A 14585-nucleotide genomic window follows, 5' to 3' on the forward strand; every position below is an offset into this window, starting at 1 on the left:
CCATTTCTACCTCCCAGTCATATTATTTTTGTTATTCGTTGCTTATATATGAGAAGGAGGTCTGGGACCTTCAACGGGATCCACATGCAACACCAAATAGGTAGAGCCAAATCAGAAGACAGGTGGGGGCTCGCAAGGCTAGTGAGCACAGCCAAACAGGAAAAATTGAGAGGATAGCTGCACACCACTGATGAAAAAATGAAAAAACTTTATTCAGGCATAGCCAGCCATATTGAAAACATGAAAAGCCTTACGCGTTTCAGGTGCATGCAGCACTTAGTCATAGTCACAGTCCTATGACTAAGGGTGCCGCATGCACCTGAAAAGCGTAAGGCTTTTCATGTTTTCAATATGGCTGGCTATGCCTGAATAAAGTTTTTTTTCATCAGCGGTGTGCCGCTATCCTCTCAATTTTTCATTGCTTATATAGCTCTATCATATTCCGCAGCGCTTTACATACATTATTGTTGCTGTCCCCATTGGGGCTCACAATCTAGATTCCCTATCAGTATGTCTCTGGAGTGTGGGAGGAAATTGGAGAACCTGGAAGAAACCCACACAAATTTGGGGAGAACATACAAACTCCTTGCAGATGTTGTCTTTGATTTTCCTATGATCGGAAAATATAATTAATAAAAGGCATCAATATTGTCAGAGCTTTCAAAATAGCTGCAAGCCCATTGGTGAATGAATGGCCTATACCCTTGTACACTACAACGCTATAGATAATTTATCCATCCTATATCTGACTCTAATTACAGTATAGTATGGTAATAAAAGCATAACTAGTGGAATAGTTAAGTGTCTGAATACAGGAAAATATCAGCTGGCATTGGAGGCACACGGTGCCCAGATCGGAGGTGTTACATTCCTGAGGGATTACAGATCCAAATGAAGTAGAGTATGCGTAGGCCGACGAACAGCTGATGTATAAAGTAGGTGGAGGCCAGACGTAAAACCCATCACCGTGCTTTCTTCAGGCCACTACAATTCGGAAGACTTAATGATTCAATATTTTTCGTCCATATCCCGTTGTTTTTTACAATCGCACAACACAAGGAACCATTGGATACGTGTGTATGCTCCAAAACCTAGTGATGCCCTATTCTGATTCATTTTTACAGTTATTCAATGTTCGAGACTCTGTAAAAGGTCAGAGTCACACAACATGTAAAAAATTGGTCCGATTTTGACGGCCGAGAATCACACCAATGTTCTCCATATGGTGATCCGTGTGATACTGGCATTTTCCCATGTTCCAGAGTTCAGCGCAGGTAAGGCTGTGAGGGTGCACAGCATCAGTGACGGCACCGCTATTCACTGATGCTGCGCCGGCAGCATCTCATTCATTCACCAGTGGTTTACAACTGGGGCGGTCGCATCTTAGCACCGTCCTGGTTGTAAACTGTATATCCCCCAGACATGGATTACTGCGTGGGACACACTGACGGACAGGTATGGGTATATTGTTGTTTTTTTATTTAATTTTTATTACAGGAGAACGAGGATATCGCAGGAATTAGGAGTGTAATAAAGATGGGAAACTGTGTAGTATTTTATTAAAATACTTTATTCTGGCTATGTCTTTATTTAACCTGTAACAACTATAGGGTTAGTAATGGAAATGTGTCTTACTGACACCTCTCCATTACTAAGCTGGGCTTGATGTCACCTTACCATACAAAAGTGACATTAACCCCCAAACTATTACCCCACTTGCCATCGCTACAGGGCAAGTGGGAAGAGTGAGGCTAAGTGCCGGAATTGGCGCATGTAACAGATGCGCCTTTTCTGGGGCAGCTGAGTGCTGATGTTTTTAGCCGGGGGGATGACGGCAATATGCATGGTCCCTTCCTAGGCTATTAATATCAGCCCGCAGCTGTCTGCATAGCATTTGCTGGTTATTAATTATATGGGGACCCCACGTCATATTTTTGGGGGGTCCCCCATTTTAATAGCCAGTAAAAGCTAAGTATACAGCTGTGGGCTTATATTAATGGCCTGGGAAGCTCCATGGGTATTACTCCTTCCCAAGCTATAAACATCTGCCCCCCCAGTCACTGGCTTTCCCTCTGCTGGTTTTGAAAATTGCGCGGGTGCCCATGCCGTTTTTTGTCCATAAAATAGTCTTTTATTAATTAAATACATGTCCAGTAATTTGCACACACACTGCATACTATTGCATACTAATTGTATTTGGCACTGACATCTATATATCTACCTATTCTATATATATTTACTGTATGTAATCCATCTCTTCTATCCTGTCGGCTCCTGCAGTGATTTTACAGAAGCCGGCAGATGAATTACCGGCTTTTCGTCATTACTGGCTTTCAAAGGACACCAGTGCTTAAAAATCAGACAGCACTCGCATAGTGCTTTTTTTTTCTTTTCTCGCATCCATTGACTTGGATGGCCGATATAGGCAGCAAATCGCAGCATGTTACGATTTCACTCGCACGTATAACACGGCCGAGAAAAAATAATGGTGATGGGAGCTGCCCCATAGATTAACAGTGGTCTGAGTGTTATGCGATTTTTTTTTTTTCGCGCATAGCATTTGTCCGTATTCTTTGCCAGTGTGACTCTGGCCAAAAACGGAAGGTGCACAGAAGCCATCTATTTTTTTTTTTTGAAGATCCGTTTTTAGCTGCTAAAAAAAATGGACACGGTGGTTTGAACATGCCTGAAGTAAATGGTTAATTATACATCTGTGACACTATGTTCACATGTATCTTTTTTATGCCCTTTTTTGCATGAAAAATGCAAGCTTTGACCAGAAAACTTCAGCAAAAAAAGAACAAAATTTTTAGTACCGTATATTTTTCTTGATACAATCTATATGAATATAGGAAAAAAAAACTGCAGTAAAAAGGCTGAAAGAATAGCCGTGCTGCTTTAGAATCATACCATATATCAACGTCTAACAGAAAATAAATGCACTTTTAGAAATCCCATTTATTGTGCTGTTACTTTAAAAGGTCATCAATATTGTAATGTGAACAAACCCTAGTGAGGTTGCCTGTGGAGGGTCGTGAAGGGTCTGTTTAGTTTTTTTTTTTCTCCAGAAACATCACCGCTATTGTCTGGAGGTCATGTCAGGTATTGCATCTCATTATTATTTATTATTATTATTATTATTATTATTATTATTATTATTTATATAGCACCATTGATTCCATGATGCTGTACATGAGAAGGGGTTACATACAAATTACAGATGTCACTTACAGTAAGAAAACTAATAATTACAGACTGATACAGAGGGGCGAGGACCCTGCCCTTGTGGGCTTACATTCTACAGGATGGTGGGGATGGAGACAGTAGGTTGAGGGTTGTAGGAGCTCCGGTAGTGGTGAGGAGGCAGCGGGGTCAGTGCAGGCTGTAGGCTTTCCTGAAGAGATGGGTTTTCAGGTTCCGTTGAAGGATCCGAATGTGGTTGATAGTCGGACGTGTTGGGGCAAAGAATTCCAGAGGATGGGTGATATTTGGGAGAAGTCTTGGATGCGGTTGAATGAGGAGCGGATAAGTGTGGAGGAGAGAAGGAGGTCTTGGGAGGACCGGAGATCGCGTGAGGGAAGATATCAGGAGATTAGTTCAGAGATATATGGAGGAGACAGGTTATGGATGGCTTTGTAGGTCAGTATTAGTAATTTGAACTGGATACGCTGAGGGAATGGGAGCCAGTGAAGAGATTTGCAGAGAGGGGAAGCGGAGGAGTAGCGAGGAGAGAGATGAATTAGTCGGGCAGCAGAGTTAAGGATGGACTGGAGAGGTGCAAGGGTGTTAGCAGGGAGGCCACAGAGAAGGATGTTGCAGTAGTCAAGGCGGGAGATGATGAGGGCGTGCACAAGCATTTTAGTAGATTGACTGTTGAGGAAAGGACGGATTCTGGAGATATTTTTGAGCTGGAGGCGACAGGAGGTGGAAAGAGCTTGGATATGAGGTTTGAAGGACAGGGCAGAGTCAAGGGTTACTTCGAGGCAATGGACTTCCGGTATGAGGGAAAGCCTGATGTCGTTAATTGCGATAGATAGGTCAGATAAGGAAGATCTATGAGATCTCATCTGCATCCAGGTCAATGCGCCTGAGCTGTAATCACACTGGCTCTGCTTTTTTTTTTTAAATGTTACTTTATTAAAGAAATCGTCCCTTTTCTAATCCTCGAATGCACCTTTAAATCATCCACTTCCTTCATATTTTTAAAGATTATTTTTGTTGTTAGTTGATGTTAATGTTATGTCTATTAATGTAGGCACCCAGCTTTCTTGAATCCCTGAATGGCAAGTCTACCGGCTCACCAAATAATATGCTCCACTCCTTCATATTGCCGCATTATTGGATAGATTTGCCTGGCAGGAATATAGGAAAGCTAAGTGGCAACCCTTTTTTGATAGCAGTGATCATATCCAAGTTGGTATTCACCAAGTATTCCCAGAAAAAAAGTTCTAGCTAAGAGCTGACAAAAAAAACTTACATTTACTGCTGATTATTTATTTTTTTTCTACACTTTCAGTGACTTTGGAACCTGTCATAAGTGTGATTAATAGGCATCAGGCCACTCACAAAGGGTTAACAGAAGAGGAACACAGGCATGACCTGACAGTCTAAATTTGTGGAATGTAGGACCTGAATGATTGCAAATCCCTGTCATTGTTTAGGCCAGATGCCTCCTAATTTTCATTTTGTTTGTACTCACTAGGCAAAAAAAGCCTTGAAAAACATCCTCCAAAAATGCACCCATCTGCCCGCACTGGAGCCCCTGCTGCACGACGCTCCCCCCAACATACTGAAGCACGTGGTCGGCCAGTTCAGTAAGGTAAGACCCTCACAGGAACGTTGCTGCTCGCAGGATTTGTGCATAAAGCGCGTTCTTGCTATTTCATTGATTCCACTTCCAGCCAAGTATTGCAGGGACGGAGCATAAAACGTGCGATCTAGGGTGTACATTATAGGATTACATTTCCCAGGAATGTTACAAGACTGGGCCAAGGGCTTAGCGTCTTTTAGCACCAGAGAAGGGTGTCAACGTGCCCCAAGGTGCGTTATTATTCTGCCCCCCACTCAGAGGGCAGAAGGTTAGTACTCAACACTATGTCATACACGCAGAGGCCATGGAGTCCAACCTCCGGGTTCGTTCCCAAAACTTCTCATGTAGAAAATTGATATTCTGAAACGCATTTGTGCTAAAAAAAATCCGTCAGAACCATCAACCAGCCGCCTCTATGCAGATCTTTAGAGTCAAATTATTTGGCTTCATTACCAATAGGTTGAGTTTTATTACTATCATCCATTACTTACAGCAATAGCAGATTCTATGTTGTCATGTTTAATCACAATGAAACCTCTTTTTCATTTCCTAGTTCTTTTTTTCACATTTTGCATCATTGTACTACACTATTTATCTGCTTTTCACTATTTATTAAATAAATAATTTAAATTACAGTTTCTTTTGTTCCACATACCAAAGCCGATGGCTATTTACAATAAATATGTATGGTGAAACAGGGTGTATGTGTCCAAATCTGCGCTGCTGATAAAGATGAATGGCGGACGATATTCTTCAAAGCTTTATTTCAAACATTTTAATAGTAAACGTGTTTTGAGGTCATGCAGGACCTCTTCCTCAGGACAAAAGGTAAAGTTTTGTCCTGAGGAAGAGGACCTGTATGACCTCGAAACGTGTTGACTATTAACCTGTCTAAAATAAAGCTTCGAAGAATATCGTCCACCATTCATCTTTATCAGCAGCGCAGATTTGGACACATAAACCCTGGTTCACCATTATCCTCGGTTCCTGGACCCATGTCCTGCAGCAGCTGATCCATGCTTTTTACATGTTGCTTAGTTGCAAGCAAAACAAGTTGAGCCTTGGTGCACCCCATATTTTTAACCATTTAAGACCCTATTTGCACTTTATTTGCTCTCTAGATTTTCTGCTTCTAAGAAATATGTGTGGACCTATCAGTCTTTAACCAGTTTATTAAAATGTTCCCAATTATCACCTATATGAGAAAGTAAGGCTATGTTCACACATTGCGTTTTTGCTGCATTTTTTTTCCGCATGCGAAAAATGCTTTCTTGGCAGTAAAGAAGCTGCTTACAAAAAGCAGGTTTTGCTGTGTTTTTTTTTTTTTTGCTGCGTTTTTGTTGTCTTGCTGATAAAGTTTAGTGGCCCCCAAAAATCATGATTTAGCTTCCTTAGGCTCTTTCACAAAATTGCAGCAAAAACCAATACCTGCAGTTTTGCACTTGTCCATTGCGTCCTATGGGTGAAAAAATGCTGAAAGAAGTGACATGCTTCAGGAAAAACGTCTTGGCCGACATACTCTCCATCTGACACAGACTTTTGACTTGTGTTTTGACCATGAGCACTGGAGCATTTTTTTTTTACAGTTCTGTTAATTATTATTTTATTTCTGCAGCATTACGAGATCTAAGATGGTTTTATTTACTTATACATGTTGTACATATTGGTCCTAGAGCTTGCAATCTGTTTTCTTTCTAAAGCTTATGACAGAAGCTCATCTACGGACCATAAAGTGATGGCATTTCCTTGGGACATGCTGCTGTCACTTTATAGGATGGGAAACCGCCTTTATCTTCACAAAGGGCCTGTTGAGATGAGACAACACATGTAAATAGCGTAGCGGTATTATGTAAGATATTCAGCACCTGTCATCTGAGAACAGACACGAACACTAGTTATATTTAGTTATTGCAGGTATTGCTTTAACCTAAAGTGCATTAATTGCCAATGGTCGGTGAACCACAGGCTCTTAGATCCTTTAAAAGAGTCGTTCTACTAGATACATGGATCACCTAGCCACAGGATGTGTGATAAATGTACGGTATGTTCCCTCAGGGTCTGAATGCTGGGACCCAGACTGATCCCAGAAAAGGGGGTCGCAAAGAGTTTTGTGTAAATGGAGCAATAATGCACTGCTCATCTATAACTACCTCTTATTGGACTGATGTAGATCACTGTTTCACCAGTCCCATAAAAATGAATGAAGCGTTGGTGATCACTCAATTCAAACAGGAGACTTTGGGACCCCCATTTTGGGGATCAGTGGAGGTCCTAGCGGTGAGACCACTGGCGATCATACATTTATGCTTTGGACAGGTGGTAAATATAGTGGGCCAAGCTCTTTAATCGGCTCCGTAGCTGCAGACGCTTTTGTAAACTTATGATACAGACATTACCTAAACTGGGCCCCGGCATGAGAATGATATAACCGGCAGTTCACACCAGGAGAAATACCGTCTTCCTGGCACTTGGCTTCTGGGTCAGGATCGTAAAGCAGTCTGCTACTCCAATTTCATTGGTAATGTTAAATAATAAATGAAGTGTTTAATTGCCAGTCATAGCTTTTTTTTTATAATAGTTAATGTGAAGCAAGGCCACATGTTACTCTTTTTAGCTTGAAAGACACAAAAATAACAATTGGGGCCCTTTGTGAACAGGTAATCATCCTTATGAAAGGTTGGAGAGATGGAGCAGCTTCTGTAAGCCTTTACATTGTGAAATGCTGAAGAACCTTTAAGGCTATGTGCACACCTTGCGGATTTCCTGCGGATCAGCAGCGTTTTTTTCCGTGCAGAAACACTGCAGAGCCGCAAGTGATTTACACTACAATTTAAATCATTGAAAAAAAACCGCTGTGCTAATGGTGCGGAAAATTCCGCATGGAAAAGCTGCGGATTAAAAGAAGGAACATGTCACTTCTTTTGTGCTGATCTGCAGCGTTTTTGTACCCATTCCATTACAGAAATCTGCAGGGGTAAAAACGCAGCAAATCCGTACAAAATCCACATAAAAACGCAGCAAATCCGCATCTGCGTTTTTTGCCAAGAGATTATTATTATTATTTATTATTATAGAGCCATTTATTCCATGGCGCTTTACATGTGAGGAGGGGTGTACATAATAAAAACAAGTACAATAATCTTGAACAATATAAGTTATGACTGGTACAGGAGGAGAGAGGACCCTGCCCGCGAGGGCTCACAATCTACAAGGGATGGGTGAGGATACAGTAGGTGAGGGTAGAGCTGGCCGTGCAGCGGTTTGGTCGATCGGTGGTTACTGCAGGTTGCAGGCTTGTTGGAAGAGGTGGGTCTTAAGGTTCTTTTTGAAGGTTTCAATGGTAGGTGAGAATCTGATATGTTGTGGTAGAGAGTTCCAGAGTAGGGGTGATGCGCGAAAGAAATCTTGTATGCGATTGTGGGAAGAGGAGATAAGAAGGGAATAGAGAAGGAGATTTTGTGAGGATCGGAGGTTGCATGCAGGAAAGTACCGGGAGACGAGGTCACAGATGTATGGAGGAGACAGGTTTTGGATGGTTTTGTACGTCATGGTTAGGGTTTTGTACTCGAGTCTCTGGGCAATGGGGAGCCAGTGAAGGGATTGACAGAGGGCAGAGGCCAGGGAATAGTGGGGGGGACAGGTGGATTAGTCAGGCAGCTGAGTTTAGAATAGATTGGAGGGGTGCGAGAGTGTTAGAGGGGAGGCCACAGAGCAGGAGGTTACAGTAGTCAAGGCGGGAGATGATGAGGGCGTGGACTAGGATTTTTGCAGATTCTTGGTTAGGAATGTACGGATCTGTGAAATATTTTTGAGTTGAAGGTGGCAGGAAGTGGAAAGGGCTTGGATATGTGGTTTGAAGGAGAGATCAGTGTCAAGGATTACCCCCAGACAGCGAGCTTGTGGGACTGGGGAGAGTGGGCAGCCATTTACTGTAATGGATAGGTTCGTTGGGGGGGTCGCATGAGATGGGGGAAAGACGATGAATTCTGTTTTGTCCATGTTAAGTTTTAGAAATCTAGGGGAAAAGAAGGATGAGATAGTGGACAGACATTGAGGGATTCTGGTTAGTAGGGAGGTGATATCTGGTCCAGAGATGTAGATCTGTGTGTAGTCCGCATAGAGATGATACTGAAAACTGTGAGATTCAATGAGCTGTCCCAGGCCAAAAGTGTAAATGGAAAAGAGCAGGGGACCTGGAACTGAACCTTGCGGGACTCCGACAGATAGGGGGCGAGGTGAGGAGGTGGTGTGTGAGTGGGAGACGCTGAATGTCCGGTCAGTTAGGTATGACGAGATCCAGGATAGGGTCAAGTCTGTTATGCCAAGGGATGAGAGGGTCCGCAGCAACAGGGAATGATCCACTGTGTCAAAGGCAGAGGACAGGTCCAGGAGGAGGACACAGTAGTGTCACTTGCTCTTGGCGGTTAATAGGTCATTGGTGACCTTAGTTAGGGCAGTTTCAGTGGAGCGGTGTGACCGGAAGCCTGATTGTAAGCCGTCGAAGAGGGAGCAGGAAGATAGGTGGGAGGACAGTTCAAGATGTGTTCAAGACGTGTTGTTCCAGTAGTTTTGAGGCATAGGGGAGAAGTAATATAGGGCGATAGTTAGATACAAAGGATGGGTCAAGAGAAGGCTTTTTGAGGATAGGTGTGATTGAGGCATGTTTAAAGGTTGAGGGGAAAACACCAGTTGTTAGTGATAAGTTGAAGAGATGGGTTAGGGTTGGGATGAAGACTGTGGTGAGGTTTGGGATGAAGTGGGAAGGGATCGGTTCAAGTGCACAGGTGGTGAGATGCGATCTTGAGAGTAGAGTGGAGAGTCAATCTTCTGTAATGGTGGAGAAGTTGGTTTTGGAGGTGAAGGGCTGGGAAGTCGGGAGGAAGGGCTCTGGGGGTTGTTGGCTAAAACTGTCTCTGATGTTCTCAATCTTCTGCTTGAAAAATGAGGCAAAGTCTTCAGCTGAGATGAGTGGGGAGGGAGGAGAGAATTGAAGGTGTTGAATAACTGTTTAGGGTTGTGTGACAGGGAGGATATGAGATGAGAAGTAGGTTTGTTTTGCTGTGGCGAGTGTGGTCTTGAAAGTAGTGAGGGACTGTTTGAATGCGATGAAGTGCTTGTTGGAGTGGGATGCAGAATTCGCACAAAAAATACCAGAGGCAAATCCGCAACGTGTGCATATAGCCTAACACAGATTATAAACTTTCTTTAATCATCAAGTAGTTGGTATATTGAGCTTCTAGTTACCTAAATATAAAGCTTTGCATGATATAAACACTGAGCTTATCATATTAAAATTGCTTGATATAATTGAGACCCCCTTGCCTGCGAACAACACATTTTGCAAATAATATATATCGGTAGATGTAGGTAACCTATACTGACTTGGTTATTAGTTTGTCTTTCCACCTCTAATGTTGGTATTAGTCTAAAAATGTATTTGCCTGGAGCCTCCTCTAGGGGGAGCACAATAGCTTACTGTGTACTGTGTTATCATTGAGATTGATGTGAAAGCTGTATGCAGCAGCTCCCTCTAGTGGCAACTGCAGGCAGACAAAACTTAGTTCATCCCAGAAACTTGAAGTTCTGTATCAGAAAAACGGAGGTGTGAATAATCTAACAATAAAAGTTAAGATTCTAATCAGATTTTTATTTTTTTACTATTTACATAAACAAACAAAAATAGTATTTAGTGTAGAATATTCACCTTAATTTTTTTTCCCTGCAAATGCTTGAAGCAATTGAAATTGAAGCATGTAAATAGTAATCTTCCAAAAATATAGAAAATTGTAATGACACTAGAACTGGGAACGTTGTTCTTACATATGGCATCAAATCTCTACTGAAAATTACATAAAGTATCGGGGTAGGAATTATTTATAGTGTTATAACATCTGCCAAAACAGGGTGTTTGTCGCACACCTATCACCACACCAATAGGGAACCTGTCAAGTTGTAGATGAAGACAGATGTGTGGTCTGCATCGTATACAGGAGGATAAGCCGAGCAGAATGATATATAGGCTTGTTGGAAAAGATTCAGAATGTAGTCCAGTGGGCGGTCCTACTAGTGACTGACAGCTATCTCTGCATACAGTCATGCAGGGTCCTCCCACTGGACTCTTATGCATGCAAAACGCCAGGGATTTCAGTAAATGAAATACAAGATTAACTGAAACTTTTCCCACAAACATGTATATCTCTCTGATCAGCTGCTCGTGCTCTATAACATCCTGCCTGCTGATCAGATACTATTTTAGACAGGACAGGTTCCCTTTAAGGGTGAATTTACACTGACCGATAATTAAAAGCTCATTCTGTGTGCATGGTGGTGCAGCTGGCCGGTCCTAAACTGGTTAGTAAACAACCGCCTGTTGCCGTACATGTAGGCGATCGACCGTCGGTTAGCAGCCGCGGTCAGCCATTGTGAATGTAGCGTTACACACTGCCCCGATTATCATGTGGCAGGCAAATCTGTGAATCCGTGCATGCAGTGTGTAATGATAAGATTAGGGTTGTCTACAAGGCTTCCATCTTTAATCTGCTCAGTTAGCTAATAAAATGTACAATGAGAGCCTCAAGTGCTTGCTATAGAGAAAATAAAATGATAGCACCGCATAACTGCATAATTTATCTGTCGCCTCCAGTTTGTCAAGGAGATAAAATAAAGATCCTCCTTGCATCCTACAATCACTCATCTCTTTTTTTTTTTTGTTTTTTTTTGTTTTTTTTTAGATATATTTGTATATAAGGCTGCCTTGGGTTCATAGGTTTCTCCACCCCACTAATAAAAACGCACAATTAAGGCTACATAAGTTCTGCCATACATTAAGAACAGAACAATAAACTAATGAAAAAGCTTCTTGTTCAATGTGTGTGCAAAAAGCTGAGCGCGTCTCTTATCCAATTTGCAGGTAGACCCTCAACAATGAAAACACTGTGAAGATTTAATGCTTCCCTTAACACAAAGATCTCAGCTAGGTTTCCCTTTTTTTAATGAGGCACTGAAAGTTATGAACTTGAAATAATTGTAGGGCCGCTCACATGCACACTCCACACAAGTGGAATGCCGCCTTAGGGCATTGCAGGCCATGAAATGATTTCTTTAATAAAGAAGGATGGGATATTAAAGGACTCTTTTTGTCTCATTAGGTAACGGCAGACCACAGCTGCATAGAATGGACTAAATATAACATGAATCTGAAAAGTGGCTTTCATCCAACCTGGCTCCCAGCGAGCTTTACATTATTAGATACAGACATGCATCCACGCTTGGGGTGGAATCCCACCGCACAGTTGTGGCCCTGTTTAGTTGACTTGCTAACTTCACAGAGGCTAATAGGGGACCACAAACACTGCAATTATTGCTTAATTAACGCTCTCCGGTGCCTGTTGTTATTCTCACCACCTATAAGGACATGCCGAAGAACACAACGGTGCCAGAAGATGTACAAATAACACTACACGAGGGAGATAACACGCTTGTCTCTATAGTGTATACGCTGTAGTGATTGAGTTACATAGGTTTGGCTGATTATGCCTAGTTGTATTTAAGGGCTTCTTGAAGGAGTTCTCCCTTTTTTAAAAAAAAAATGTTATTGTACCATAGGGTAGCAGGTCTAAAATAACAAACATCTGTAACGCCCCCTCCCCAGGTCCAGGAGCGATCTGTGACCACTCTTAACAGATCGAAACGGGGCCGAGCAGGCAGGTGGTTAGCAACTACCTGACAGTAAGTACATAGCCCCATAGCCAAAAATCTCCGACGTCCTGGATAACCCCTTTTTATGTTGATTTTATCACTAGATACGTTTTAGGAGCTACCTATAGAGAATGGGGGTCCCTTACGCCTGTGTGAATGAAGCAGCTGTTCGCATGCTCTTCTCCACTTAATTCTATGAACTGACTAATGGCGATTTACATCAGCTCTATAGAAGTAAGAGGAGCAGTGGTCAAGCAAGCACTCTATTGCCTCATAAACACAAAGATTTTTGGGACCCAGCGGTTGGACCCCCATATATTGATCACCTACTGTATATTGCAGATAGTTTATAAGTTTACTGGGAAGAGCCCTTTTATGGGTCAGACATTGACCTTCAGGTATTACTGGACAGTCACCATTCTTCTTTCCGAAAGAGAACTGATAATACTTATTCCCAGGGAGCATTGCCTGTAAGACTCCTTGCATCAGCTATCGTAGATCTTGGCAAGGGGATCCAGTACCTTCCAAGACCTTGGAAAATGAAGAAGGAATGGACCGTCCTATCCATAGTCTGTGGCTTTCAGTAGTTAGTAGGTCAAAATTCAACCTGTTGGATTAGTCTTTCACCCGTGGGCAGGTGACGATGGACCGTCGGCAATCACCCTCTTACAAAAAGCAAATCTCTCATCTATAACCAGGATTACAATTCCTAGTGATAAAGTGGCTCTTTCTCTGCACTTGTGGGCAGCAAACATTGACTGCATGGTAGGTATTCACTGTTGATAGATGTGATATTATTACATTGGCAATACCATTTCTTTCTTTCTTTCTTTCTGTCTGTCTGTCTGTCTGTCTGTCTGTCTGTCTGTCTGTCTGTCTTTCTTTCTTTCTTTCTTTCTTTCTTTCTTTCTTTTTAGAACTGAGGGAAACCAAATTGGTTTGAGGTACAAATGTGTTACAGGAGGGCAATAAAAGTCAGACAGATTTAGTGATAGGATAGGCTGTAAAATGCAGGCGCTAGATAGGGAGATAAGTTGTGCTAAGGTCATAAAGATCTAATTGAGGTATTAGGCAAATAATCCGCAGTGTGTGAACTCCCAACCTTTCCTTGTGTGTAGCACAAAGTACATACAATGGTCTGCGGAGCTCGGAACAGCACAAGGGTTAAAGAAACTAGTTATTTAGAGGTCCTCCTAGATAGCCAAAAATACTCTGGAAGCGCTCATTACTGCATTCTTTCCTTCATTAGGTATAAGGCCATATTTAGTCTTCTTTGGAATATGTAGATACAGGGCACTGTGATTAGGTACTAACCAGGGCACATGCCTCCAAGGTATGCCCTCCCTGCTCAAGTGCACAAATAGCCACTTAAAAAGCTTGACATTTTATAGTTTCTAAGAAGTAGTTTATTATCCAATACTTACGGTATGTGTCATAAGTGCAACTTGTATATCAAGAATCAGAATAATTTCTTTTCATTTCTTTTTGTGCGATTTTGATTGCAGCACAGGTTGCACGGACAAAAATTATTACAGGTGAATGGGGTCACATTGTAACACGGAAGGTCCTGCGACCGCGACATGAAAATCGCAAACATTCCAACCGTTAGACGTTTTGCCTCTTGATTGTCGTTGACTCAGTATATTTTGGATCAAAATGTGACACCGCATTACAGCACAGAGGGATTTTTGGCCACACGACCTGTGTTGCGAAATTGCTGTGCAGCCCAACCCTAAGAAGTCAGGAAATCAGTGAAGGTCATTTAGAACCTGTCCATCGATTGATGCTGCCCAAACCACGGGAATCGTGAATGACAGACTGGCTCTGTTATTTCGGGCTTTTATGAGTTACTCTGAAACGCTGCAGTGTTCATTGATTTCCTAACATTCAATATGTTGGTTAGCAAAAAGTAGGAAACAAATGGATGATTACATGACGGCAGAATCTGACTATACAGAGTTCATATGTAGTCTTTTACCATACAGATGCCCATTGGTGCTGTAGACACAAAACTATGAGAGATCTTTAATTAAGACTATTATAAAGTTGCTTAATTTCCCCATTTTAAGAGCACAGG

The 14585-nt window shown here is 42.1% G+C and overlaps 1 protein-coding gene across 1 annotated transcript in view; it reads left to right on the plus strand.

Moving 5' to 3' along the window:
* SPAG6 (sperm associated antigen 6) overlaps nt 1–14585 on the plus strand; it is a 236242-nt gene that overhangs the window by 202265 nt on the left and 19392 nt on the right. Inside the window, exon 9 of the mRNA XM_069729552.1 lies at nt 4703–4819. Coding sequence (XP_069585653.1) covers nt 4703–4819 — 117 coding nt within the window. The remainder of the gene's footprint in view (nt 1–4702; nt 4820–14585) is intronic.

This window comes from Ranitomeya imitator, chromosome 6 (genome assembly GCF_032444005.1).
Source record: "Ranitomeya imitator isolate aRanImi1 chromosome 6, aRanImi1.pri, whole genome shotgun sequence".
NCBI lineage: Eukaryota > Metazoa > Chordata > Amphibia > Anura > Dendrobatidae > Ranitomeya > Ranitomeya imitator.